Source organism: Aethina tumida, chromosome 3 (assembly GCF_024364675.1).
Source record: "Aethina tumida isolate Nest 87 chromosome 3, icAetTumi1.1, whole genome shotgun sequence".
NCBI classification, from domain to species: Eukaryota; Metazoa; Arthropoda; class Insecta; order Coleoptera; family Nitidulidae; genus Aethina; species Aethina tumida.
In genome coordinates, this window is record NC_065437.1 from 16209360 (window position 1) to 16236871 (window position 27512).

Here is a 27512-nt window from a genome sequence, read left to right on the forward strand (position 1 = left end):
CTTTGCAAATTATTCTCCCCGTTTTTTGCCTCAGCGTTTCGATTCGTTGTGCTTAAACTAGCGGATTCATTTTAATGACGATTCTAGTATTCTTTTATGATCGCTATGGCTTTTATCGACTGAAAACGATGTGGCTGAGCATGTTTTTTTTTTAATTTAATTGATAGTAGCAACATTTCATGATTTTATGACGATAAGTCTAAGATAAGTATTTCAATTATTTTATTCAATATGAACTTTAAATTTATTAATTTTTTAAATTAGTTACAATTTTATATTTTGTTATTGTTGTTGTTTTCCCCGGCTCTGGACGGGATTTCGTGACATTGACAAACATCAATTAAATATTTGACGTAATTAATTTATAAGTAGCTCTTTAAACGAGATAAAACATTCCTTATTATTGCCATTTTCAGCAAATTTTTCTTTCAAGTGACATTTTCTGCTAAGCATTAAATTAAGCTGATCGATTTTACGATTGGGAATTGAGTCAGTGAACCAACTGAATTCGACATTAATTAGTCAATTCTACAACCTCATCACATTTTAATTTTAATAATTTTTTGTCTTTTTTTGACAAATGGACGTTAGCCTTTAAAAAAGCAAAAAGAAAATTGACGAAATTCTCAATAATTAAACAGTAACAAATGATTGCCTAAAAGCAAATCAGAATGATTAAATTTTTTTGGAACGAACCCTAATATTTATGTAATTCAAATCAAATTGTTATGATTTTATTTGGTGGTAACGTGGGGTTGTCTGGTTTTTACGCCTGAGGAATTAAATATTCCAACCCCTCGCACTTCAGTGTAACATAACGGTTGATAGAATGAGATGAGTCTTCAGCTCACGCACTAAACCTTTTTTACACAATATATCCAAGATTACGTAAAATCAATATTGTGATTTATGGAGTGAGTGCGTATTTGGGTTCGGCGTCGGGCTGGAAAACAGATCGCAGTCAGATCACCACTATTTGATTAGGGATGAGCGGGGGTGAATCTGGATGGAATCTTTGCACATTAGCGGGGACGTATTTTATATAGGACACACTCTTATCTGGGGTGCGAATGTACCACTAACACTGAACAGTGCTCGAGTCTTCCGAAAACAAACACGACATAAAACAACCCCTATTTTACGCCGTGTAATTCGGTTGTACGTCATATCTCGCGATAATATTCAGCCATTCTTTTGTAATTTTCCCCCGCGGCTTTTGCGGATAAACCCGCCCCGTTGGCTCACACTCTACTCGCACAATTGGAGACCAAATTAAAAATAAAATTAAAACAATAAATATCCCGTAAACGATTTGTTCCGGCAGCGCCTTACCCATTTAAATACTCTATTCCTTTGTTTTGTTTGTTTTAATTATTTTGCTGCTAAAATAACCCATAGTTTTAATTACATGTCATAAAATTCGTTGTAAACTAAGTAGATTATTATAGTTTTTTACTTTGTTATATTCTGTAAATTTTATTTTATAAGTAATCAAGGATTTTTAGTCTCGAGAGTTATCTGTGCGCTTCGATCTCCAAAAGTATCTATAAAAAAATTAATTTTTTGGGCTATTTGCCGTAGTAATGAACGCTATTATTTGTGGCTCTGAAAAATCGGCCGCCGGTTCGTTACGTGATTGGTCGCGATATGACCGGTCGCCGTAATCAGATTCTGCGGTTGACGGGCATGTTCCCATTCATGCTCACCCTATAAATCACAATATTGATTTCACTTAATCTTAAAAATTGATAGCGAAAATAATTTTATGAGAGGACGTGAACGGAATTCATGGACAATCAATAATAACTATCTTCCCGTGGTTGAGAATTTATCGTGCGACGACTGTTTTCTATTCGACGGGGTTAAATTGTGATTTTCAGATTTCGCTGTTATGTCGTGGTGTTTATTAGTCATATTTTTATTATTAGTCGACGCAAAAATAGAGACGATTCTGCAAATACAGAGTCATAACGTCGTTTACGAACGTTAGCGAGCTTAATGGCGGAGATATGAAATTTTACGATAAAAAGTTAAACACAAAATCTTAATATTCACTGAAAATCGGGTTGTAAATGATAGGAATGGTATTCTAGAATGGTCTGGCATGGATATTGCTTAAATTGCAACTTTTATCTGATCTCAATTTTGGTACAAGGTGTTTATTGAAACATTCGAACAGGTCCTTAGTCTATGAGTATTTTTTACAAAGTATTTGAAGAATTTAATAAAAGTGTTATCATTGTTATTATAGTATTTATTATTTTTCTGTATATATATATATATATATATATATATATATATATATATATATATATATATATATATATATATATAAATTAAATATCAGATTATTCATATTTAATTAAATCGAAATAAAATTGTTATTCGAAGTGGAAAATGCCGTTGTTAAACAAAACATTTTTTTAAAGTGATATAATGAAATTTAAACAAACACAATTTTATAATTAGTTTATATTAAAATACCAACAATTATATATCTCTGATATATATGCAAAATCACGTCATATAGTTATTAATTATTATATTCTACGTTGATATTAAATAAAAAAACAAATTAAGTTTTTCTAAAAAACTGTAAATTTTATCTTCACTTTAATATAATATTACAATAATTTTGTCATATTGTTATTAATTATTATATTCTACGTTGATATTAAATAAAAAAACAAATTAAGTTTTTCTAAAAAACTGTAAATTTTCTCTTTAATTTAATATAATATTACAATAATTTTTTCATGCTATAAAAAAGGTACCTTTTTAATTTTTTTGTAATTTTTTTAATGTCGTTACATATCCATATTTATAAAAAATATATAGTAGCGGAATTTTAATGATTAAATCCGTGTTACTTAATTTAACATTAACAGTTTGTATGTTACTCTTTTTGTTTTACAAGTCTATATTCCTGCTGTGGTGAGTTCATTTAAATTTGTACTATAACTTTTTTAAGATAAATTTGGTTATAAATGTTCTTTCCCATGTTTTCTACAAATTAAATTTATACTCGTCATTAAAAATTACTCGTCCCCACTGTTCTGTGGTCTAGTGAATGTGCAAGTCAAAATTGGATATTACCATTTTTTGTAAAATTCAGGATTTTCCTTGTAGGTCTGAAGTCAAACTAATTCCCATCCACTAACCACCTATTTCCTCCATGTTGACTTTAATTTCAGTTGATAAAATAAAATTTAACTGTTTTTTGACATTCAAATTATCCAGCTTAATTTTTGTTTCCAACACAGACAAATTATTTCGAAGCTACTATTTGGCCAAACTTAGGCACATTTTTGTTTCTCTCGATCTCGGTGAATTATATTTTTTCTTACAGTTTTACTTCGATCAATGACCAAATAATTATAATAAGTAAAAGAGTGGTAGTAAAAAACTGATTTATATTCACAGAGAGTATGAGAAGTAAAAAGTCGCTATAATTTTGTCCATTGGAAAATAAAAATATATTAATAAATTGCTTTTACTATAAATTATTGCCAATACTATAAATAAACTAAAACTGAAACAAACATACATTATTTTTTTTATTAATATTTTTATCGTTTCTCTTACTAATCATTAAATTTTACATTAAAATAATATATTTATTTAAATACAAAAAACATTCATTGTTTACTATGAAAATAAAATTTCTATGAAAACCTTCCATCTATAAAAATAAATACACATTAAAGCATGAATCTCTTTTGTTTTTTCTTGTAATTTTTGTTTATCATAAAAATATTCTTTGATTAAAATTTTTCCTCCAAAAAAAGTACAAGTAATGTATTGTTATTTATTTTATTTTCTAGTTTTTGTTTATCACAAAATTATTAAATTATTAATAAATTTTACATACAAAAAAATAATTTTGTAGTTGACATAATAATACCACAGATCAATAAGAAAATAAATAAATAAACACATATTTCTTTAAGTGGCATAAAACAATTATTGTTATTATTATTAAAAGTAAGAAAAATAGACATGAAATAAAAAAATGTAATATATGTCTGACCGTTCATAATTTCATTTGCTTTATGTATTCCATCAATATTTAAGACAGAAATTGTATCAACAAATGTATGTCCGTCGGGCGTTAAGCTGATTTAGTGCGGCCACCAGCTAATGCAATAAACAAACAGACACCGTAGTATTTGATGGATTGTTGCTTGTTTCCGGTATTTATTTTCCGGCAATACAGTTGCGGTCGACAATCCATTAAGCATGGACAACAACTAGAACAAACGAAAATACCATCGTTATTAACGTTGGAGGAAGAAATCATTTTTAATCGACGTGTAAAAGTAGTGTAGTCAAAACGATGGAATATCGCAAAACCGGTAATCCAAGAAGATTGTTTACTTGAAGTGTCTTCGTAATCCGTAGCCCGGAAAACGCATTTACATCGGCGTAACTACACCGATACCGTTTCAAGTCTGGAAAACCTTATCGAAGTACTGCACAGCTGTGAAAGGAAACAGAGAAATTTGTTTGGTAGCAACACTGAGTGAGTTTCCATCCAACTAAGACGCCATTTGTCATCTCGTTTTACACCGTGATATACACACAATGTAGGAGGATGGAGCGAGACGGTCGGTGGGGATGGTGTATGTTTACCGAGAGTTTATAGTCGGGATATCCTGGCATGGTGGCTGTATCAAATTTAATGCAGTCTTTATGTAGGATTTCTGCTCGGCAGGAATTAGCGCTCGACGAGAGGTGTAATTAATGTTTCATAATCGAAACTACTGTCTGGTACAGGGGTTCATTATACGTTATTTATGAAGAAGGGAAAATATGGTTTTGTATCTCAGGTCGAATACAATTATAAGCGGCTATGTTACATGACTATACACTCCTTTACATGCCATACCTTGCCTTGTTGTACACAATCATGAAAAATTTGCATTGTGGGAATTAGGGCATTAGCATATATGTAAATATGCTCCTCCAATTAATTATTACGATTAACTAATACAACAAATGATTTAATTAATGGCGATTACCCGTTATACAATTTCCTCCAGTCGGTTGATTGATTGAACCCCGCAAAACAAACTCCATTGAAATGGAAACAAAACAATGGCTTTCCCCGCGGATAATTAAAGTCTGTTTTAGAGTGAAAGTATAAATTAATATTTCCGAGTTTCACTTGGAACAATAAATCGTTTTTGTTGTACACTAACCACATTTTTGTTAAAAATAATTGGCATTTTTGGAGTGGCTGTTTTTGCACTCCAGACACGATCATTCTTGTGATTTATGTCGAAATGTTGGCCGGGAAAATGTTTTATTGCAAATTTGTGTTTAAATTTCGGCGCACGGGTCATAAATTTATCAATGAAAGGTTAAGTTGAACAGGACTCGCGGACGGACATTTATATCAAAGGAACATTCAGGACGTAACTTTATTTTTCTTGCTAAATTCTCGGCGATGAGATACGTCAGCCCATAAAGTTTTTTGGCACTTCAACCGGCAGTTTTACTTTTCAATTTTTATTCCGACCCGACTTTGTTTTTGGCTTATCATTTCATTACACAATTTGCATATAAATTTTTCCGACACGAAAAGTAAAAACTCGGTTACATTTGCATGTATTTTGCATAATTTATATGCATATTTTTTATTCGGTTAATTCGAGCTTAACTAATCGAAACGAAGTTTCCCAGGGACGGTTAAGTGTTTTCTCTCAACTAATGTAAATTTTAAATTAAATAGAGATATGGAAACAACCCACCAGAAAAATAATTTTTTAAGTAAACTTAACAACCCCAATTTTAATAATTTGTACTTTTCACCCTTTGCAACATTTTACATGACTCAATTATTAACGAATGCAAAATATGTTAATTAATATGTGTTCTGACGTAAACTTTCATGAATTTTATACAAAATTATATTTCTATACATCCTTGTATGATCCTAGTAAAAAATTCCTTCCTCAATGTAAAATTCTGGGTATTTAAAATTGGCACGGTTTATTAGCATTGTCCTTTGAGGGTTGAAAAATTCCGTCTAATTTCTATTCAGCCTGCATAATCAAATACGCCGCTTTAACAGCTAAAGGTATTTTTATTGGAAAAGATTTGCCATTCGATTAAATTTATTTTAATTGACGTTCGATTGTGGTGAGACGTTTTTTTGGAGTTGGGACACGATTTATCAACCTCTGTGATTTACAATCCCTACAATAAAAACATACATTATTTCACTGAGCTACACGAATTAAAAATTCGATTCGAAACCTTATGTTTTATTATGCTCCAGTGCATGCAATTCAAAAGTCTAGACAAACGTATATCAAAAGCTTGTACCAACAACACTGGTCGGTTTTTGAATACTCGCAGGATAAACGACAACAATAACACAATGGATAAAAAGGACTGGGATATTTAGCTGATTTAGTAGTCTTTTTGAAGATTAAGAATGCTAATGGAACTATAACTAGATTGCGAACAAGCTAGGAAGGACCGTTTCAGAGGCGGACAATAAACATTCAAAGCAGTGCAAATCTCCAACAGATGTTTCGGTTTATAATGCAAATCCACTTATTTATGTGTTTTGAATATGAAAACCCAGGCAAATATGAAATGTTTATTTTTATTATTTTTCACTGAATATTTGTAAGGTTTTTCTAAAAGAGACATTTACGTATTTTCTGAAACGCATCTACAAAGGTTTGCTAAAGGATTATTTGCTTTTCAAAATAAATTTTCCAATTTATATAGTTCAACAAGCAGTTTATTAGATATTCAATTTTTATTGTATAAAGTTAAAAATTGATTTTTTTGTTCAACTATTTTAAATACTGGTTCATTTATATTATTAAATGAAAATATTTTTATTCGACATTATCAAAATAAATATACTAGCTACACGAGTAAAAGGTATGAATAGAGGCGAATTTTCGCATATACATAAATATAGTAACTTTAATTTTGAAAGGATGTCTGAACATTGAGACGGGGAAGACATTTCACATTTTGTGGATTTGTTTTGAAATCGTTTTCATGAAACATATTTATTAATAAATGATGATTTCTTCAATATAAGGAAGTAAATTGTGGTTTAATATCTCTGTATATAAAAGCAATCTAAAGGACCTTACGCCAGAAGTAATAACAATAACGTGGGTATAACAAACTAGTTTATAATTTTGTCCGTCTGAACGTTTTACATATATAGAACCATCACTTTTTTAAATTAAATTTACACTCGACACAAAAAGCTACCCGTTCCCCTTGTTCTGTGGTCGAGTGAATGTGACCCTAAGCAAGTCAAAATTGGATACATTTTTAGCAGACACCAGGTTAAACAAAACCCCACCCACTAACCATATCCTCACAGACTTGAACTAATTTCAGCAAGTCCCATTTCCTCCCGGTTAACTTTAATTTCAGTTCACGATAAGACAAATGTTTTCGTAGCTTGTCCAGTTTGTCTAAATCGATAATCAATTTAAATTCAGAGAGAGTAATAAAAAACTATAAAGTAAAAAAATGCTATAATTTTGTCCATTGAAAAATAAAAATTTGGCATTTTTTTTTAAATAATAAATTCGATTGACCAGTAGCTCAGTTTTCCATTCAAGTAGTAAATCTCATAATTTTAAAATACTTTAATAAATTACTACAATTATGGCCACTATAGTATATACTGATTTTTTAATATTTTAATAAATAAAATTTCAAATTTTTATATTTTTTGTAACTGCGAAATGTGTTTTATAAGTTCGTAACTAAAATATAACAGGTTATATTTTTATATGCTAAACATTATACGGAACACCGTAACACATACATATACTGTGTGGCTTTATACATAAAGTTATAAACAAAAGTTAACACCAAGACAAGTTTATCACAGAAAGTTAAGTCAGAATTGTAAATCTCATTAACTGTGACGTGTCCTGGCGAGGCATCTTTATGCATTAAAGTTTGCGTTTTAGTATAAAGACATTGTAATCCTGTAAAATAGAAAGTTTATATGCACTAAAAACTTTTGAGAAATACAACGATAATTTCCCATTAAATTACCGAAACGGTCATATTGTTAGAGTGAATACTATGTAAATTATGTTATATTATCCTCAATTTTAATTTAATAATGTAATAAAATTAAGTTAGTGTAAAGTACATGATAATAGATTGGAAACTATCTGGTTTGAATATTCCATCAATCTATCAAATATTCTTGTACCTATTTGTACAACGCATTAGGTTTTAGCCGTGCTAAATCAGCTTAACAGCCAACCAAAGCAACATTTACCAGTGGGGAAGGGTCACATTCCACATTTTGTATTAGATAGTGACGACCATTGTGTTAAGCCGGTCCCAGATCAGAATATAATGGGACTCGTAATTGTTTAACATCGTCGTCACTTGATACTTTGATATGGCTTAATATTCTATTAAGTTCGTATAAGGAAAACCCCCTTGTCCTAACAAACCCATTAATTCTCGATGAACATATCATTTAATCCGCAATAGTGGAACAATCCGATAAATTATTCCTGTATTCAACCTAGACAAAAATACGTCTATCAGACTCTGAAACTTAATCAGTTTATTTTGTATTCAGGACAGGCAGATAATATTAATAATAGTTGTATTGCGTATGCTAAAAGTCCAAAAACACCGGCATAACAATAAAGCAGCCATCGCGATTAGAACGAACGCTCTGTCCAGGACTAAAAAAGGAGGAACGGGCAAAACCTCCAGTCTAATATAAATTCAGAATCGAGGAAATGGCATCCGTGGCGACGGAAACAGAATCGCTAAATGTGGCCGGAGCCTTTTTGCGGCTCCCGGAAAAATGTAGGAGCGCGTGGAATTAGAGGGAATCTACATGGTGCACGGTCTGGCACTGATAGATAGCGGGGAATGCGAATTAGGAAAGCTCGATCCTGAATTATGAGCTACTTACACGCCCGCAACAAATAGTGCTTTCCTTAAACTTTTTGCGTATCTATACTATATGTGGGGCGCGATGGACGCCTTTCCCTTATTTCCGGCACTCTATGCGTTATTAATACATGATTTACTTTATTGCACCGACATAACTTTTCCTTCGGTCGATCGTTGCTTTCACTCATGCGATCCGGCGCGTCAGGAATGTCTCATCCGTTGGGACGGTGCCAACGTGCGATAATATTCTTGAAATCAACCCATCGATTTGGTAGTGTTATCAAAGTTTCCTCTTTACCGGAGTGTCAGTAAAAATCCCTGAATTATTAGCGACACTAAAGTTACTTTTTTGTTTTTCAAGATTCACATTTTGGACAGACTTGAAGTAAAGTAAATGAGCACATTTTATCGACGTTAACTTAAAAAATAAATAACTATCTCCCTTTTCTATCTAAATATAGGCAAATTAGCTTATAATCCTAATAAATATTACTATTAATAAACATCCTTTATTATACTAGTTTATTAGGGTAATTTGGATGTACTCTCCACATTATAATCAATTTCATTTTTATTTTCATTTAGTCCATTCACCAATTAATGGTATACTTTTATTTTTTGTTTATTTATATTTCTTCTAATAGTATTCAATTAGTTTCGATAGGATGAAGAATAGCTTAGTTAATGGGGTATGAAACTCCCCGAAATTTTTGTCTTTCACTTATTTTCACCTTTTAAATAGACTTCAGGTCTGAGTTATTTGCGACACTAAGGTTACTTTTATGTTTTTCAAGATTCATATTTTGGACAGACTTGAAGAAAGTAAATAAGCATATTTTATCGATGTTTACGTAAAAAATAAATAACTATCTCCCTTTTCTATCTAAATATATAGTCAAATAGCTTATAATCCTAATATATATTACTATCAATAAAAATCCTCTATTATACTAGTTTATTAGGGTAATTTGGGTGCACTCTGCACAATATAATCAATTTCATTTTTATTTTCATTTAGTCCATTTACCAGTTAATGGTAAACTTCTATTTTATGTTTATTTATATTTCTTCTAATAGTATTCAATTAGTTTCGATAGGATGAAGAATAGCTTAGTTGATGGGGTATGAAACACCCCGAAATTTTTGTCTTTCAGTTATTTTTACCTTTTAAATAGACTTTTCAGGTCTGAATTATTTGCGACACTAAGGTTACTTTTTTGTTTTTCAACATTCACATTTTGGACAAACTTTTAGTAAAGTATGAGCACATTTTATCGATGTTAACTTAAAAAATAAATAACTAACTCTTTTTCTATCTAAATATAGGCAAATAGATTATAATCCTAATAAATATTACTATCAATAAAAATCCTCTATTATACTAGTTTATTAGAGTAATTTAGGTGCACTCTGCACACTATAATCAAGTTCATGTTTGTTTTTATTTAGTCCATTCACCAGTTAATGGTATACGTCTATTTTTTGTTTATTTATATTTCTTCTAATAGTATTCAATCAGTTTCGATGGGATGATGTATAGCTTAGTTGATGGAATATGAAACACCCCGAAATTTTTGCCTTTCAGTTATTTTCGCTTTTTAAATAGACTTTTCTGGCAACAACTGTTCTAGTTTTAAATTTTTAATCGATAATTTATTCAATACATACAAAAATTATATAAAAAGTAGTATAAATAAAAGAGAAAAATGGTATTAAAATTAATTAATTTCAATTTTATTATATGGGGTTTACTTCTCTTATGGAATGACTAAATTGACCTTTTTACTCGAGATAATTGAAATGTTTCAGGATAAAAAAGTCACCTCGTATTAGTCAAAGTCAAAATTCTCCCTAAATTGATGTAAAATTGTTGTATCGTACATTAAGATCATAAAATGAATTCAATAAACGATTCCCGCTCAATTTGCGAGTAGCAAAGTGGCATTAACCTGAAAAACTATCCCGCTCAATCTTAAAACCCCGATCCGAAAATGGATCGTGCCTTTTAGGGGCGACCAATGTAGTGATTTTCCACGCAATCTGTCTTGTTGCAGCGTGGATTCTTCGCAGACCGATTCACCCGCGCCATCGTTTCTATTATTCTTAATACGCCGACCCTAAATTACACCGAGCTTAGCATAAATACAAATTGATTTAACTACCATTTCAGTTCGAGATGCAGTCGCACGGATAAAATGCAGATAGAACGGGAAAATAATTCCGGACGGCATTAGTCGAACAGTGCCGCTTAATTTATTCAAACTAATATTTATCGATGACATTCATCACGAAATTTTGTCTATATTATGTACCAACTATATTCATAACTTAAGTAAATTAAATACAATCAATTTTTTATTGCTTTCAAAAAACTTTAAAAAATGGCGAATGGAGCCAAGTATTAATTAACATTCAGTTTAATGTCTATTATATATCAAATGATTAAAAAAATATGCTTTGTAATTGTTAAATAGCTACTAAATTGGCAGTTGATATTTACTAATTACTTATATAATTAACTCTACAAAAAACCTATTTTCATCCATCTCTATTAACATTTGATTACTGAAACATTGATGATTACATGTGTACGTTTGATATTGTTTGAAATAATGAGAGAACTAATTAATTCAGCTATTTAAAGTAGTATAGAAGGCTCTATATTAAAATGTCAGTTAGTTTTATTAATGGTAACTTTCTAAAAAATGTTGCTACAGTAAACATTTTTATATATTAATTACTATATAAAATAGGACTGAATAATACTAAATAATAAACTGTATATGGACGTAAATTTAAATTAAATTGAAAAAAATTGTAAATTTAAAATTATGTATGTATTTAACTCTTGATCCGAACTCAATTTTCTCTTAATTAAACAAAATTGTTCAAATATTTATTTGACTCTCATGAAAATAAAGAGTATAAAAATTAATTATTTTTGGTATATATCGATTTACTTAATTTACAAATATAAATTGTTAATTAATTTAAATTGATAATCCTAGTTAATCACAGCAAGTTGTTTTTAAAGGGATCAATTCAAATGTTACTACTAAATTTTACAAAATTTTAATTGGATATATCTGTTTCAATTATTTGACTATTACAAAATAATGGAAATGTCATGTATATAATAAGTATTATAAAAATATCCAAAACAAATCGGCACTATATTATAAAATTAAATAAAGTTAATTTTAGCGAGATTTTAAATTTATATTTATCACTAAATTTTTAAAATAAAATATATAAACTCATTTATTTTATTTATATAAGAGATTTGTGTCTTTGAAATAAGCAACGAATATTTTAGTTCCACATTTGTAAAAAATAATTTATTCAATACATGCAAAAAAGGTAAAAAAAAGGTATTAAAAACATTTAATTTCAGTTTTTAATCACATATCGTCATTATAAATTTGAATAAAAATAATGATAAATTGAATTTATCACTAAAATATTTAAATAAAATAAAGTTTTTAATTTCAATCTATCAAAAGTTTATATAAATAATACATCAAATTATCATTTACGTTATTTATTTAAGAGATTTATACAAATTAATTTTTAAAAATGTGTGCAAACAACATTCTGCTCATAAAATAAAAATTAAAAAAATACAAAATTACCATTTTATAAACAACCAAATGCAGTAGCATAACAAAAAATAATTACATTCGAAAAACCCTATTCTACATACTAATAAAACAAATATAAAATATAATTAATAAATTCGTACATAAAAAATAATGAAACATAATATTTTGTTAAAAACTGACGGTAATTCAAAATTACTGAAAATGTTTCACATTTATTCCAGTGCCCTTGGCTATCTAGGTATATTATATACGCTTCTTCCTATCTGATTCCAAACACATTTAATTGGGAGTCGGGAGAAGGAGGTGACCAGGGCAAAATCGTAAAAAGAGCTTGTTTTTACATCTCTTCCTCTTAAATGAAGTATATTATATCATTTTGACTGTACGAATCCAAATAAATCGGTAAATATAAATGAGAGTAAAAATTAGAATAAATAAATAAATCATTTATTTAAGTTTAAAACATCCAGTACAATAATTTTTAATTTAACAACCACCCGTTTGAAAATGCATTTAGTGCATTATCGTAAATTTCGTTAAAATAACATAAGCCAGACCGACATTCCGCATTCTACCCAGTCCTACTTTTCCATGCATGGGCATTCAGAACTTGAAAACTGCCACTGAAAATTACGTCGGTCGCATGCATGAGCTCTATTGAGCGATGAACTTAAAGTAAAATGTCAACAAATTCAGGGCATTGTTTGCGGCGTACGGAAATTTAAAACTAATTTATGCATCAGTGTTTGCGCCGAGTAAACGTTCCACGAGGTCCCGGAATACACGGCCCATTACTCCCTATTATGGCGTTTCGCACTGTGTTTAAGAAAAGACGTCAATCCGCATATCCAACGCATTCGTAGCTGTGTAAAAAATTCAATTGATTTTTATCGAATATTAATTACGTTTTACACAAGCTAAGATTACAATTTTTTCGTGTTTCAATTAAATTCGCGTGCAGTATTGATATTATGTCCGAATTTATATCGCCATCGGGATTCGAAAACATGAAAACAACTTATAGAAGCGTGAACTCTCACGTGAACAATAAATTAAATATATGACTCGTGTTTTATTCAGGGATGCGAAAAAGCGGTACAAATTTATAAATGGATTCACAGATATAAATTTTCCACGTAAATTTATTGCACATTGATTCTCAAAATTTGGATTTGGTTGTCTCGGTAGATTTCAATATAATTTTAACTCTATTAAATTAATCAATTCGTTATTTATAATTTTATTTATTCTAAAATGAATTTAATTATGCATAGAAGTACTGCAGTGAATATTAAAACAATAGATGCATCGATTTATAAGAGGATTTAGAATGTTCAAGATAGTATTTTTTTATAGATTCTTTTCTTACTGGAACTAAATTTTCAAACACATCGTTAACGTCAATCTTAAAAGCTATTTCTCACTTTTGCTTGTTTCTAAAGCGTTTTTTGTAAGCTTCAGGCATGTTAAATGAATAGAAGCACAAAACCTTTATTTACTATATTGGAACACTCCAGCTCGTATCTTTACTCATACTTTTTACACTTTTATTTTAGGAACTCAACGAACTGAATGTGAAACTTCCTAAATATACTAGCATAAAATAAATTAATACATTGTATTAAATAAGTGTATTTACCTTAAATAATATAATTAGAAAACATTAAAAATACCAATTAAAATTAATCTAAATATTTAAAATGTATTATACGTTTCGTAAAACAATCAATTTAATTAAATATAAGTCAATAGCAGCATAAATTTAATTTTGCTGGAAAAAATATTGTCAGAGATCAAAATTATATTGAAATGTTTTCAATTTAATTTAATTTAAAATATTAACGAATTTATTTCTATTATTCACGTAAATTACACTGCTAATATTTAACAAAATGAATATATTAATTATAAAAGTAAATAAGTAGATTATATTTACCTATTACATAGGTATACGTAATTATTATAAATTAAATATATACTTAGTTAAATACTAATTATTTATTCTAATTGAAAAATATTATACAAATTTAATTTATTATTATAAACTTCATTAAATTAACTTCAAATTGAAACGTAAATTTAATGACTAATTTGAAACAAATTTAATATGATCTTGTATATGCATATTTAAATCATTCATTTAATTATATTTATCATTTTAGTTATCAATTAAAAGTTTTTAAAATGTATAAAATTATCATTAAAAATAAACTACTAAACAAAAGGTAACATATTCGTCTCTGCACATCTACAAGTCGATCGCAAAGGTACAAGGCAAACTTGCTCACAGATTGTTCAATCGGTGCAGAAAAAGTGGTATTAGTCATAGGAAACCATAAGTTTTACTTAAGATCAAATGACGCACGACAAAGAGTCTGTAGACGCCCAAAAGAATTATATTTGAATATAACTGAGGCTAAAAGAAGAACTTTTGGAGCAGGTATAACTTCATAACCGACATACAGTCCTTTAAGCCTTATTGATGCCCAACTGATTACATTGGCGATATTCTGCAACTTATTGTGTTGCTTTTCATGAATCAGTATGGATCAAATTTCACTTTACATCAAGATAATGCAAAACCACTCAGTGCCAGAGTTGTTCAAAATTTCTTTAAAGAATTTGGGGGTTATGAAGTGGCCTGTGAATAGTCCCGATATGAATCCAATAGAACATATTTGGGACATTCTAGGTCGACGCATAAGAAATCTGGAATCCGCAAATAACCTTCAAGAATCACTGAGTATATCTTTAATTTTTCGACAATTTATAATGTTACATTCATATGAATATATATATATATATATATATATATATATATATATATATATATATATATATATATATATTATTTAATATTTTAATTTTAGCTAAGCCCCTCTCTACTATGATTAATTCCTGTACAATTTATTATTTAGTTTATAAGGGAGTACGCTATAAATGAACAAAATTTTATTTGGATATATTTGTTAAATAAAAAGTTACAAACACTTTTTAAAGTGATACACCTATTTCATAGTGACTATTTTATTTAACTTAAACTTTTTTAATGTGAATTTTTTTCTCAAACATCGGTATAATTATTTCAATTAATACTGTGAATTAATGCAGCCACCACTGTGGTCGTGATAAATGTGGCTGGTGAATGCACCACAACTTCACTGCATTATTTCATTTAGCTGTCCACATGAAGCGGCCCCAAAATGTAAATTATCGTAGTTCGATTCAAGCTGTTGGCAATTATTCCGATCCTATTATTTCCTTACCGAATTTACCTGTATCATTTCTACGTTATTGGCTGCACTAATAAATACTGGCTTCGCGGAGGACTAAATACTTTATTTAAGCCCCGAAATAAGTTTAATTTATAGAAGAGAATTGCATCGGCGACCTCAGATGTGCCGGATTGGTCCGCTGCACTCCAGAGACGCGGCAACTGCAAGGAATTTATTCCATACTTACACCATTTACGGAATTCGCCAAATTAGATTTTGTTTTCGATGTTTTGGACAGATCTTATTATCGTAGATCTACGTTACTGTTGGTGAGTTAACGAAATATTGGATTGGATAAATGTCCACGAGGTGGTGTGCTACGTGAGAAAATTAAAAGGGAGTTTCGTTGTTTCTGCAATTGTCGTACACCAAATACGAACCTTGGTGTGTAATAAACAACCAGTAAAAATTTAACAACGCAATTCGGACAATAAAATTATTTGAAAAATTATACTTTTATGATCGATTTCAGATTTCCTTATTAGAAAATCAATTTACGTTCGACCGTAGAAGGAAAATAAAAATACATCTTTATGTCAGCACTAAAGGCAGTTTATAGCAAATTAAATAAGAAAGCGATTAAATAAGATTAAAGTTTTCTATTGTTGCGTTTGCATTTCTCTGGGGAGCCACTTGAATAAAACATATGCGTGAAAGGTGTGGCGTTCCATACGGTTTCTGTCCTTTTTGTTTTTCTTTCGAGACCGAAATAAAAATTTATCGCAGCGAAACAATGGGCCATCTCTGCAAGTTTTATTTTTAATGGCGGTGATAAACCTTAACATTTAGTGCTTTTTGTATTTTCTTAAACACCAGATCTTTAAAACAATATTTGGAGTGTGTATTTTCCAGTTGCAGACCGTGTATTACGCGTCGTTGGGGAGTTGAAGTTTTTAGCTTAAAAAGTTACAATTACCGTTGCCTGGGGTATAAACACAAAAGCCCGGTTATGCCGCATTAAAAATCCGGATTCCCGGATATTTGAATAATTTTTCGAGCAAGATTTTCATATCTCTAATGAATTACAAACATTTTTTCAACGAAGAGTGATTCAATCGCAAAACGAAACAAATATCTTAATTCCAAAGCATTACCTCCGACATTCTTGATTGCCACTAGAATTTAAACATGAATTCGAAATATCAGAACTATTCGGAATTAAGTTTTCCCATCTTTTATGCAGTCCGCTTTGCCTTTCTATTTGTTTCATATTATCTTAAATAAATGTTTGCGAAGGCAACTACTATGGAACTCTTAATGAGAATAATTTCAACGAATTGTACAAAATAGGGAGCTAAAAAGTCCTTTATGGAAGCACTTTAATTAATATTACGTTCAATTAGTGCTTTGTTCTCCGCTTTAAGCATTCCCAATACATTTGTACCTCGGTTTTTGTTCCGTCATCATTTACCAGTGGGAAAATTGCACCATATACTACGAGTAAGTCAACAACGTAACATATTTATCAATCCGCATGAAAGTCAATTATATGACTCGTCTGTCTTAATTATAAATTATATTAACCACATATTTATGTTACCTAGAGAACATCCAGACAACAAGATTAATGTCAGCGATATAAAGATAAATGAGTTCGGTAAGACGCTTACGAAAACTAGTAAAGCTGTCCGTGGAAAAAAGTCATCAAGAAGTGGTGTAGCGAAATTATTGAGGTTCATTTTATAAACATTAAACTCGAAAAAAACTCGATGGCTTAAAGTGTCTAAGAAAATTAATGGTTAACTCATTTAATTGATAAATTATTAAAAAATGTGTTTACAATTGAAAGAGATTACTGGTAACTTCCATTCATTTTGTTTTATACCTAGATTTTTAATTATATACATTTTTTTAAGGTTCATGTGTAATAATGTAGCAAAATAATGAGTAACAAAGAAGTAGAAATTTCAACAAAAGAGTAGCCTAATGATATACATAAAATTTACATTTCCAAACTGAATGTTTTTTCCTATACATATTTTTAATTATGAAAATATAACAAACGCAAAAATGTAATTATAGTATTAAAAATTGTAGTGAAATGTTTGTTTTATTTTTATTTAGTTTCCGTAAAATTTCAAACAAAACAGTTAATTAATTTTCCGATGTAATTGTTGTAGATTGTTAATAATAACTTAATTAGAATTATTTTATATAAAATTGATAAAGTATAGATTAATATTAATTGTCTATACACAAATTCCCTGTTTATTTTATTAATTATCATTAACACTTAAAAAAATAAAATTTGTTCTATACATAATATAACAATTTTAAAATAATCCATTAATTATTTTAAATTAATTTAATGTTACATTTTTACACACACTTAGAAATTGTAATCATTTGTACTTAAAAATTTCATTAAAATTTCTCAACAAGTGTTTTTCCTGTTAAAATATTTTTTATTATTTTATAGTATTATAGTATTTTATTTTTCCATTAAATCATCTTTTTTATATTTATATTTAAAATTAGATATTTTTTTTCTTTTTTATAAATTTTCCTTGCATTTATTTAATTTTTCTTCTAAATTAATTAAAAAATAATATTAGGAAGGAAATTTAAAACCAAAATACTTTAATATCTTAGTTATATTATTATACAATAAAATCGCCACAAACTTGTAAGTACTTCAAGACACAAGTTATGAAAATCCTAGTATTTATTAGCACAGTAAATCCTTCACTTCACATGCTTAATGTATTTGCAGTGAATTTAGTTCATAAAACTAAATAATCGATCAATTTGAGTGACACACAAAACCTTCAAGAAAAATTACCAAATTTGTACCAGCTCTAATGGATATTGAACGTTTTATGGAATCCATTATTTCAAAAGCAAATGGAGATTATTGTTGAAAACTAATCACTAGAAACCTAGTAACATATTTTCAAATAAAGGTTGTCAATTAATCTCATCAATCAGTCCTTTTAAGGGGTCTCCTCTTTATTTGATCATCAAATACGGTATCAATGGTATTATCGACGACCCTAGATATTTGGTTGCATCTATTTTCACTTTGTCCTGCCCAATTACTAGTAGTACCTGTCAGCACCAATGTTATCTTATCATAAGTTCAAATAACAATAGTATTGTTACGAATGCATTGAATTAATTTAGTGATACAAATATTTAGAGTAAAATACCATTTAGGTGAGAGTTATTAGGAAATAACTGTGAAAATTCCAAAACTCTTTAAAAACGTAAATACAAAATAAAATGTTGAATATTATTTTATTGATCAACAAAATAGAACAGACAGTTTAATCCGAATAAACAATAAGTTTTCAGTTAAATGCAATTTCGGTAAACAATGTTTTGGATCAATGAAATTTCAATATTCATAAAGTTAAACCGATGTAACTCTAAGTTCCTATATAAACAATACAAAACTAATTTCCATACGTAAACTACTAAATTATACGAGCGATTGTAATAAAAGTGCGTCACTATGAATTATTCGAGCCGTGCAAATTACAAAAGGCCGTGCATACGTATAGTCCTAAATCCACAACATTTATCAAATATTCATATTTTTTTAACGACTTTCACATTTCGGACTTTTCAATCGAGATAATTCATTTTTTTTAACATGGGCAAATAAATATTTAACCAAAAACAAATTTTAGTCCGACCCGATGTTCCATTTAAATCCGTAATTCAGTTAATATCGAGCGAACGTAAATCATCTGATCAAATTTGTGTTTGCCCGAAAGTCTTGTTTCCGGCAGAATTACCAATAACCGTAAAGTGAACTTTTGAAAGCAAAGTTCTTTCTATAACTGATTCAGAAATTTATTTCTATGACACCAGATATAAAGTTTTCTCTGTAAATTGGTTTGAGAACACAATACTTTCCTCCTTGGCAAATTTATTAGCGTCAAATTGTTCAAGAAGTAATTCGGCTCGTATGAAATTTAGACATTAAAAAATTGCGAATTGGTCAAAGATTAGAGATTAAGCGATTATAAAAAACTTTGTTAAAAATTGGCCAATTTAATGAACAGTTCAAAAATGTTTTCCATTTCAATAAAAAAGCACTACAAATAGACAAATTATAATTCGAAAGAACTTACAAAGTTTGCTTGCCAAGATTCTTTTAATTAAGGATTTAAGATGAGACAAGATCTCAAACTACAAACGTTTTTCGTTTAATCCACCGGGAATGTGAGAACCCCATAATAAATTAATGGGGATATTGTTTTAAAAAAATTCTGACATTTTCCAGACAACTGCCCTCATAAAAAGTTAATCGATTTTACAGCTGATGTGTTAAACTGTGCAGGGATCCGACTGCTGATATTTTAAGTGGGGTTGTTTAAGTGATTGGTTCTTTCACGACAGCTCTATAATATTCTCAGAGCCGTAATTCCAGCTTTATTCGATTTGGAATACCTTGTATCTTATGGTAATTGATTGATTCGTTAAGATGTATTTTAATTAAAGTTTCAGATCAACGTGATGGTGTTATAAATTAACTTTGGAAGCAAGTTTAAAGGTGTTATAATGTTTTAAATATAAAAATGTTTAAAATTCCATATAAAAGTTATATGCTGGATTAAACAGTTCGTTTTATTAAGTACGGCCGTGAACTCGTTGGTGAACAAAATGCGGGACGTTGCGAAGGACAAAGTTTAAAATTTTTTTGGAATTTTATAAGTCTCTAGCAGAAGTTTGATGGCTAAAACTTCTTAGTTTTAATAATAATAAAGTAGTAAAGTGTTTGGAGTTTTGATATAACTTTCGGAAAGCCTTTATGATTGTAACAAACTTTTGTTAAAGACGAAAGTAAATAATAAACTATTTAACATCCGATAAAACAATTTTATAAAGGTATCCAACTCTTTTACGAGGAAGTTAAGTGGCTTCTTGTCTTATTTTGTTTGAACAGTTTGCTATAATTAGATTTATTAAGTTTCACCCTGATAATTAGGTTTTAATGAAACTTGGCAATTTACAAAGGACTGTAGGATTCAATAATCCAATTTGAATTAGCAGGCTTAATTATAAATGAAATATGACAGCTATAAATATGGCCGAAAAAATGTACAAAAGATATCCTCCGTTAAATCCTCCCCAATCCCAGTAAAATATACATCGAACTGCAAATTCGTGGCGTAGTTTATGAAAAGGAAACTTTTTCGATATCGTTAAGAATTTCATTACGGACAACTTTTAAAATTTAAAATACAGAACTATCTCGGAGACGCAGTCAAAAAGTTATAGGGGACTATATCCAGGTTTTACACGAATTCCTGAATATTGAGCCATTTGGAGAAACTGAGGCCTGGATTATTACGGCCATATTACACCTCCGCTGAAACAGATAACCGAGATGTAAATTGTGCCCGCTTTTATCTGATTACGTTGAAGTACGTTCTCGAATATCAAAATATGTCTGTGCAAAGCAAATTACAATTGCTCGTTAATTTCTCTTAGCGTTCTTCATTCGTGAAATACCATTTTTATTCAGGCTAAATTCGCGATGGAATAAAAAACCCTTTTGTGACAGGCGGAACGTTACATTAGAAATTAATACTTCTACTGGAATATATTGCCCAAACATATATCAATGTTTCTTCCATTTTTTATTACAATTTTATAAAGTGCTAAGCTAAGGTAGGTAAGGCAGCATTTTTGTTATTAATGTATCAATTTCGTGGAACAGCAAAATTGCGAGGGATATGGCGTGCATATGTTCCGTTTAGACAATAAAATGAACATATTTTTTTTTTTTTGGTTGAATGTGAAGTATGAATTTTCGTGCCGGGCGGCAATAAAGTATATCACCGTATATATTATATCCGAATCTGAATTTTAAATTAAATTAACCAAATACAAAATTTTGTTGGATATAATGCTAATTTATTTCTATAAATAATTTAGGCAAATATTCAATCTGGAGAAATCCCTGCAAAAATTAACAGGATGTAAGGCGCATTTTACACGGCGCCCCGGAAAACAGGATTTGCCTCGCCCAGATTTATTTCGCTGGGTAAACGCCGCAGGAAATCAAATTTGTGATTGCACTGGCTGGTATCACAACGCAAATTAGGTCCTTATTTCTTTTATACGTGCCCTCGAATATCTCGGCGCAAATGTGTCTGTTCACCCCGCGTTTCCGAAGTGATTTTCGACTGGCTGTCGAGAAGGTGAACTGCCACGCTATCCACACATTAGTGGAGCTAAACGAATTTCACGTGTGGTACTGGTAATAAATAAAATTTTATTTTGTTTTTATTATTTTTAGTAATGCATCGTTTCGGTGTTGTTCCCTGTTTTTCTATCTGCGTGAGTTATGGAGGTAATATTCAAAACAGTGTACCGTTTATGTTGCAGATCAATTCCATTTATATTAGGCTATTGGCAGGAGGGTAAAGCTTATGTGTGGGATTGGGGTTAAGTTCCCTGAAGCCGCAGGGGTGGAATATTTGGAGATCAGCAAACCAATATCCTCAATTTTAGCTTAGTGTATCAAATATTATTCTACCAGTGCACACATGTTACACTGTTCCAAAGTTTGTTCATATAACACTATCAAGGTGACGTGAATTATGGAAAATGAGACTTCACTGTCTCTGATTTAAAAACAGTTTTATATTGTATGGTCCATACATAAGGTGTTTCAAAGATAGATGATCAAAATTGATTTATCATATTTCCGTAATATTCAGTCCAATTGTGGTTAATTTGATATGTATTATCCTAATCTCGATTAATTTTCGTTAACAGAGCTGTTTTTGAGATATTTCCGTTTTAAGGTTCGAAGAAATGAAAGAAAAAAAAAACAATTTTTTAAGTTTAAATTTGAAGGAGAAAATTATTTAAATTTTCTTTATTATTAGACATGTTGTAACTGCTCCCAAATTTTGACCACCGATTTTACAAACACTGCTAAAATTCCACATTTACTAATAAAAGGTTCGAATTAGGTTCCTAAAACAAAGACGATTTTTAGAAAAGACATAAATTTCTATATATGTATTAACAGACCCAATGAAGATTTCTTAGAAAACTTTTTTTGTTTAATGCTTCATTAATCTTCAAATTAAAAAAAAAAGCGTTTTATTCGGAAATAGAGAATTGTTAGAATTATATAAATAAAACAGTACAGAATTTATTACATCAATTTAAAATTTTATGTAAAAAAATTAACGTGTTTTAAAGTTAATAATATTATACGAAAAATTTGTAAATTTATAGTTTAATTATTAATAGTTTCAAAAATATATATTTTAAAGAGTGTATGTAACTTACAACATAAAAAAGTTATATATTATTAGAGTTACTTATGTATTACTATATACTATTTTTAGTATAACATATGTATTTCTTATATAATACCCATAAAAATAAAAAAGGAGCTTCGTAATATTTGTTGAAAATGTAATAAACCACACAAAAAATATTGTTTAAACTTTTTACCATTAAAATAATTATTTGTTTCTTGAAAATCTAATTTAGTCAAAATATTGGATTATCAATCACTCATGCCTTATGAAACAAAAATCTAATCTCACCAACATCATCAACTATATTTGAAATTTGATTTTGTATGCTCATATCGAATAGAGAAATTATATATTCAGCTCTGCAGGCAAATTTCATATAAAAAGTAATATACTAAGAAAAATCTAATGTGAATATTATACATATTTATTCATTTATTCCTGTACACGAACAGTATATTTTATCCTGTACTTAGTTCCATTCGAAATTCATTTCCGGAACTTTTCTGATAACGTACCAACAACAACAACAACATCGCATTATATTTCAGAAGGATTAATTAACAGTCTTATTATATTTCCAACCGGAGCTACTACTAATAATAATAGCAATAAATTATAAACGGATTAATTAGTCATTCTTTATCCTGCAATTAATCCTCAGCAAAGAAAAACTGTAATGTAATGCATTAACCGGTAAAATTCTAAGGAGAATCCGTTCTGTTCCGACACACAGTACGAGTGGTAGACAGTAAAACAAACCCAGCTGGGTTAGGGGTGCCAAACAAGCTTTTGTCCCCGGAGTTTCCGTGGGGTTGCCTCCGTGAAATATATGCAGAGTGTATTTTATAACATCCTGTTAATTGCAGTGTTGGTGGGGCAGTTTATATTAAGACTCGAAGACAATGCATTTGGGGTTTTACGGTGCAAGAACTGTAACCAAAGACCTGCGGCATACTTACGTGTGTGCCAGATTAGAATCTCACAACCAACTTAAATTACTTTGCTTAAGATTTAATCTAGCACGTAGTCTGACAACAAGCCGAATTTGCCGGGAACACTAACTTACAGCTTGGAAAAAACTGATTTATGCGATTTGAATTTAGAACTGTTTCAAAATTGTTGATTTCTAATGAGTTAACCAAGTGCAAAGTATCCATAAATCTGATTTAAGTGTAATTAACACTTTTGCATTTAAATGGGAAGCTAACATCGTTGCACTGGAGGATAGTAAAAATTGGTTTCATTGCTACAATGAAATTCTAAAACCTTTAAATTAACGGTTGTTCTATTGATTGTTTAAATCGAAATTAACAAGTAATACATAAAGATTTAAGTTTAAAACTAACTATACAATCAAAGCTCAAGTTCTGTAAATGTTTTGCCTGTTGAAATTGATCTGTCTTATCATGAAACTGTGAGAACATAAAGTGTACTAAAACTTGATTTATATACAAAAGAGACAAAAATTGATTTGAACTATTATTCACATATTTCTATCAAATTATTCAACGGTTCAAATGTCCTAGTTTATAACAAAAGCAATTAACAAAATTTCACAACCCGAAATCTGAGTGACGTTCACGGTCCAGATTAAGCTAACTGACCGCTTAGTGACCGGACTGTCGTAAAACAACCCCCAAATTAAACTGCTACCAGACAAAAGTGCAAATCCCATAAATAACTTAAAAGTTAAATAGAAAATGGTTCATAGAAACAGCAACGAATCTAATTAAAATTACGTCAGGCTTAAAACCTAATTCGGCATTAATTTTGCCTGCGTAAAGTTGTTAACCTTTCCAACGTAAAAAGGCAAAAAGTACATTTTGTCGGCATGTAATTTTAATGATCATATTATCTGTGTTAACACACATCCAGACAAGGCACAGGATATATATTTGCCACATGTCGGGATGAACGATTGAAAGAGAAGAAATTCATTTCAGGTGGGACCTTCATTTTGTCGCGTAAAACAAAGAACTGCGGCGTGTTTTGCATTTTTTATTTCGTGCTTTTGTTCCTGTAGTCTAAATTATTTGACGCAAATTGGGAGAGCCTGTTTAATAATTCACCGTCAATTCGGGGAAGTACCACGAACATACTCTATAGAGAATTTAATATTTGTGAAGTTGGTTTTTCTAATTTAAAACATATTTTAATATTCCACTCTAATTTTACAAATTCACTAAGAAAATAATAAAACATCAACATTAATTTTTAAAACGATTTTGGTTTTTTCCATTTTTAATTTAAGAGCCTTTTAACTTAATGTAGTAATATAAAAGTGTCTTCTCATCTTTATTTGTTTAAAACCACAATAGACAGCAGTCGGTGGTTTTACGAAAGATCGATTCCTTTATTTCAAAAATGATGTAGAGGAATAGCGCCAGGACTCGTTCGCTACATGTGTTACCTGCAGGAGGGCAAAGTTCATTCTGCGCTCAGCTTGACATTAAACTCCCGTAGACAAACAAATAGCTTAAATATTGCACCTAACACATTTTTGATTGTTTGGTTTAATGTATATTGCATGTAAATCCAGGCATATCCCGCAGCTAGGTTTTATATTAAGCCAGAGTTCTTAGCACGTGCTTAATTTATTTCGAGTCTCCGATAAAATTTGGAACAATGGGAGAGCCACTTGTAAAATTTTAAAGTGTACCTAACACAATAATCCGACGTATTTGTTCATTAATTACAAATTGCTGACTGCTTTCACCCCTGTAGATGCTTCAGTGGTTACACGTTGATTAATTATACTTAAAACGATTTAGTAACTTTATAAAGATACAAAATTAATAGGATAAAACCCTCAAAATAAATATCTCGCAATAGAAATGAAAAACTAACGTCATGTTATAAGTTCGTGGTAGGCTTAATGCTGAAGAATCGAGAACGTGATGCGTGTCTGGAGTTGGCACATATATCTGGTCTGACATCAGTGACCTGACCTGGAGTGGAATGAGTTAATAAAACGGGATACACATTTTTATTCGTCGATATTTATGTATTTTCGGGCCCTTTCATAAAACCTAGGGCGCGGAAAATAATGTAAGGTTTGACTAATACACCGAGGGGCCAAAAGCAGTTTGGGACTGACAAAGATTAGTATTTCTTTTGTGGTTTAGGAAATGGTACAAATATTTATCAATGTAGGCGTCGAACAAATTTGGAGCATTTTTTTATTCGGCGCTTTTATACTTTATGACGGCAGCAAATATTTTATTCTAGGTATTAAAGTGCCACGGAGCTTTAACCTAGATTTTTCGCCGGCCTTAAATTCATTACGAGTTTTGTTCCGGGTCATTTTGGGACCGTTATAAAATACATCAATAAATAAGTACTGCGCTAGCTTCTTTTAAATTTCTCTCTATTAAGATGTAGGAAATTAATAAATACCAATTTGCTTGTGGTTAACGTTGCTTTGCACTTTGTGTAAAAACCAAGTAATTAATTATGATAATATTACCTCAAAGAAGGATTTAACTGAAAGGAATGTGGAGTGTACTGAAACCATAAAGGAAATTATGTAAATAATTAATTGGCGCCTTAAAACTTTTCCTTAATTTACATCATATATTATTTAATATGTGAATATTCCTAAAATTCAACCTTATTAGTTTAAAACTTACATGAAACCGAACGTAATTAACTTTTAAAATTAATTAGTACTAAATTTACCGCAAATTCTCAAGCCGTGCTCTCTTGTTACAGTTTATTATATATTTCTGAATACATTTTTATTTATTTAGATAGTCATACATAACTGGATGCTTTCATCCATATTAATGTAGCATTAGCTTTGGTGAACCATTCGCTCAGAAAAGGAAGTATCCTGCAACTGAATATTGAAACACAAAAGTCTAGAATGCAATTCCTTTATGTTGGAACTGTAATGCATAAACTGTCTGTGCTCTGCATTTGAACTCAAATGAATCGACCATCAGAATATGCGAATTTGCACATCCAAAATCATGTTTATAAAAAATATCCGTCGCCATTGGAATGGTAATATCCACTTCACATTGTTATTATAACTAAAATCAAAAATCAAATAAAGAATCATTTGGTGTAAGTTTTGAATATTTAAAAACTATATCCACGGGGTAAAGCCGTGAAACTTTATCGTCCTTCTTGGACGTGGCTAAAATATACCTCAACTCACTTTTAATAGAGTTATAATTATACCAAAACCGCTCTTCGGGCAAATTAATATAACCCATGATATATTATAATAAAAGGTCTAATTGGATATCTCCGAACAATAAACCCAAACATTAAATTAACGTCAAACGTTGGCCTGAATGGGTTATTTTACACATTCATGAGGTAATTTTGATAAATTATTTTATTATCAACTCACCGTAAACTGTCGAGCTGCAAGAACACAACAGGATGACTGCGAATTCCCACAAGCTCCTACTGCTAAGCATGGTGCAGGATTCTTTAATATTGTCTCCTGAAAAGGAAAATTGCATTAA

General features: G+C 29.9%; 1 protein-coding gene across 1 annotated transcript in view; it reads right to left on the minus strand.

Annotated features, from left to right (window-relative positions):
• Positions 1-27512, minus strand: part of LOC109600255 (lachesin) — a 146846-nt gene that overhangs the window by 102393 nt on the left and 16941 nt on the right. The window contains exon 2 of the mRNA XM_049965373.1: positions 27395-27490. Coding sequence (XP_049821330.1) covers positions 27395-27464 — 70 coding nt within the window. The 5' untranslated portion in view covers positions 27465-27490. The remainder of the gene's footprint in view (positions 1-27394; positions 27491-27512) is intronic.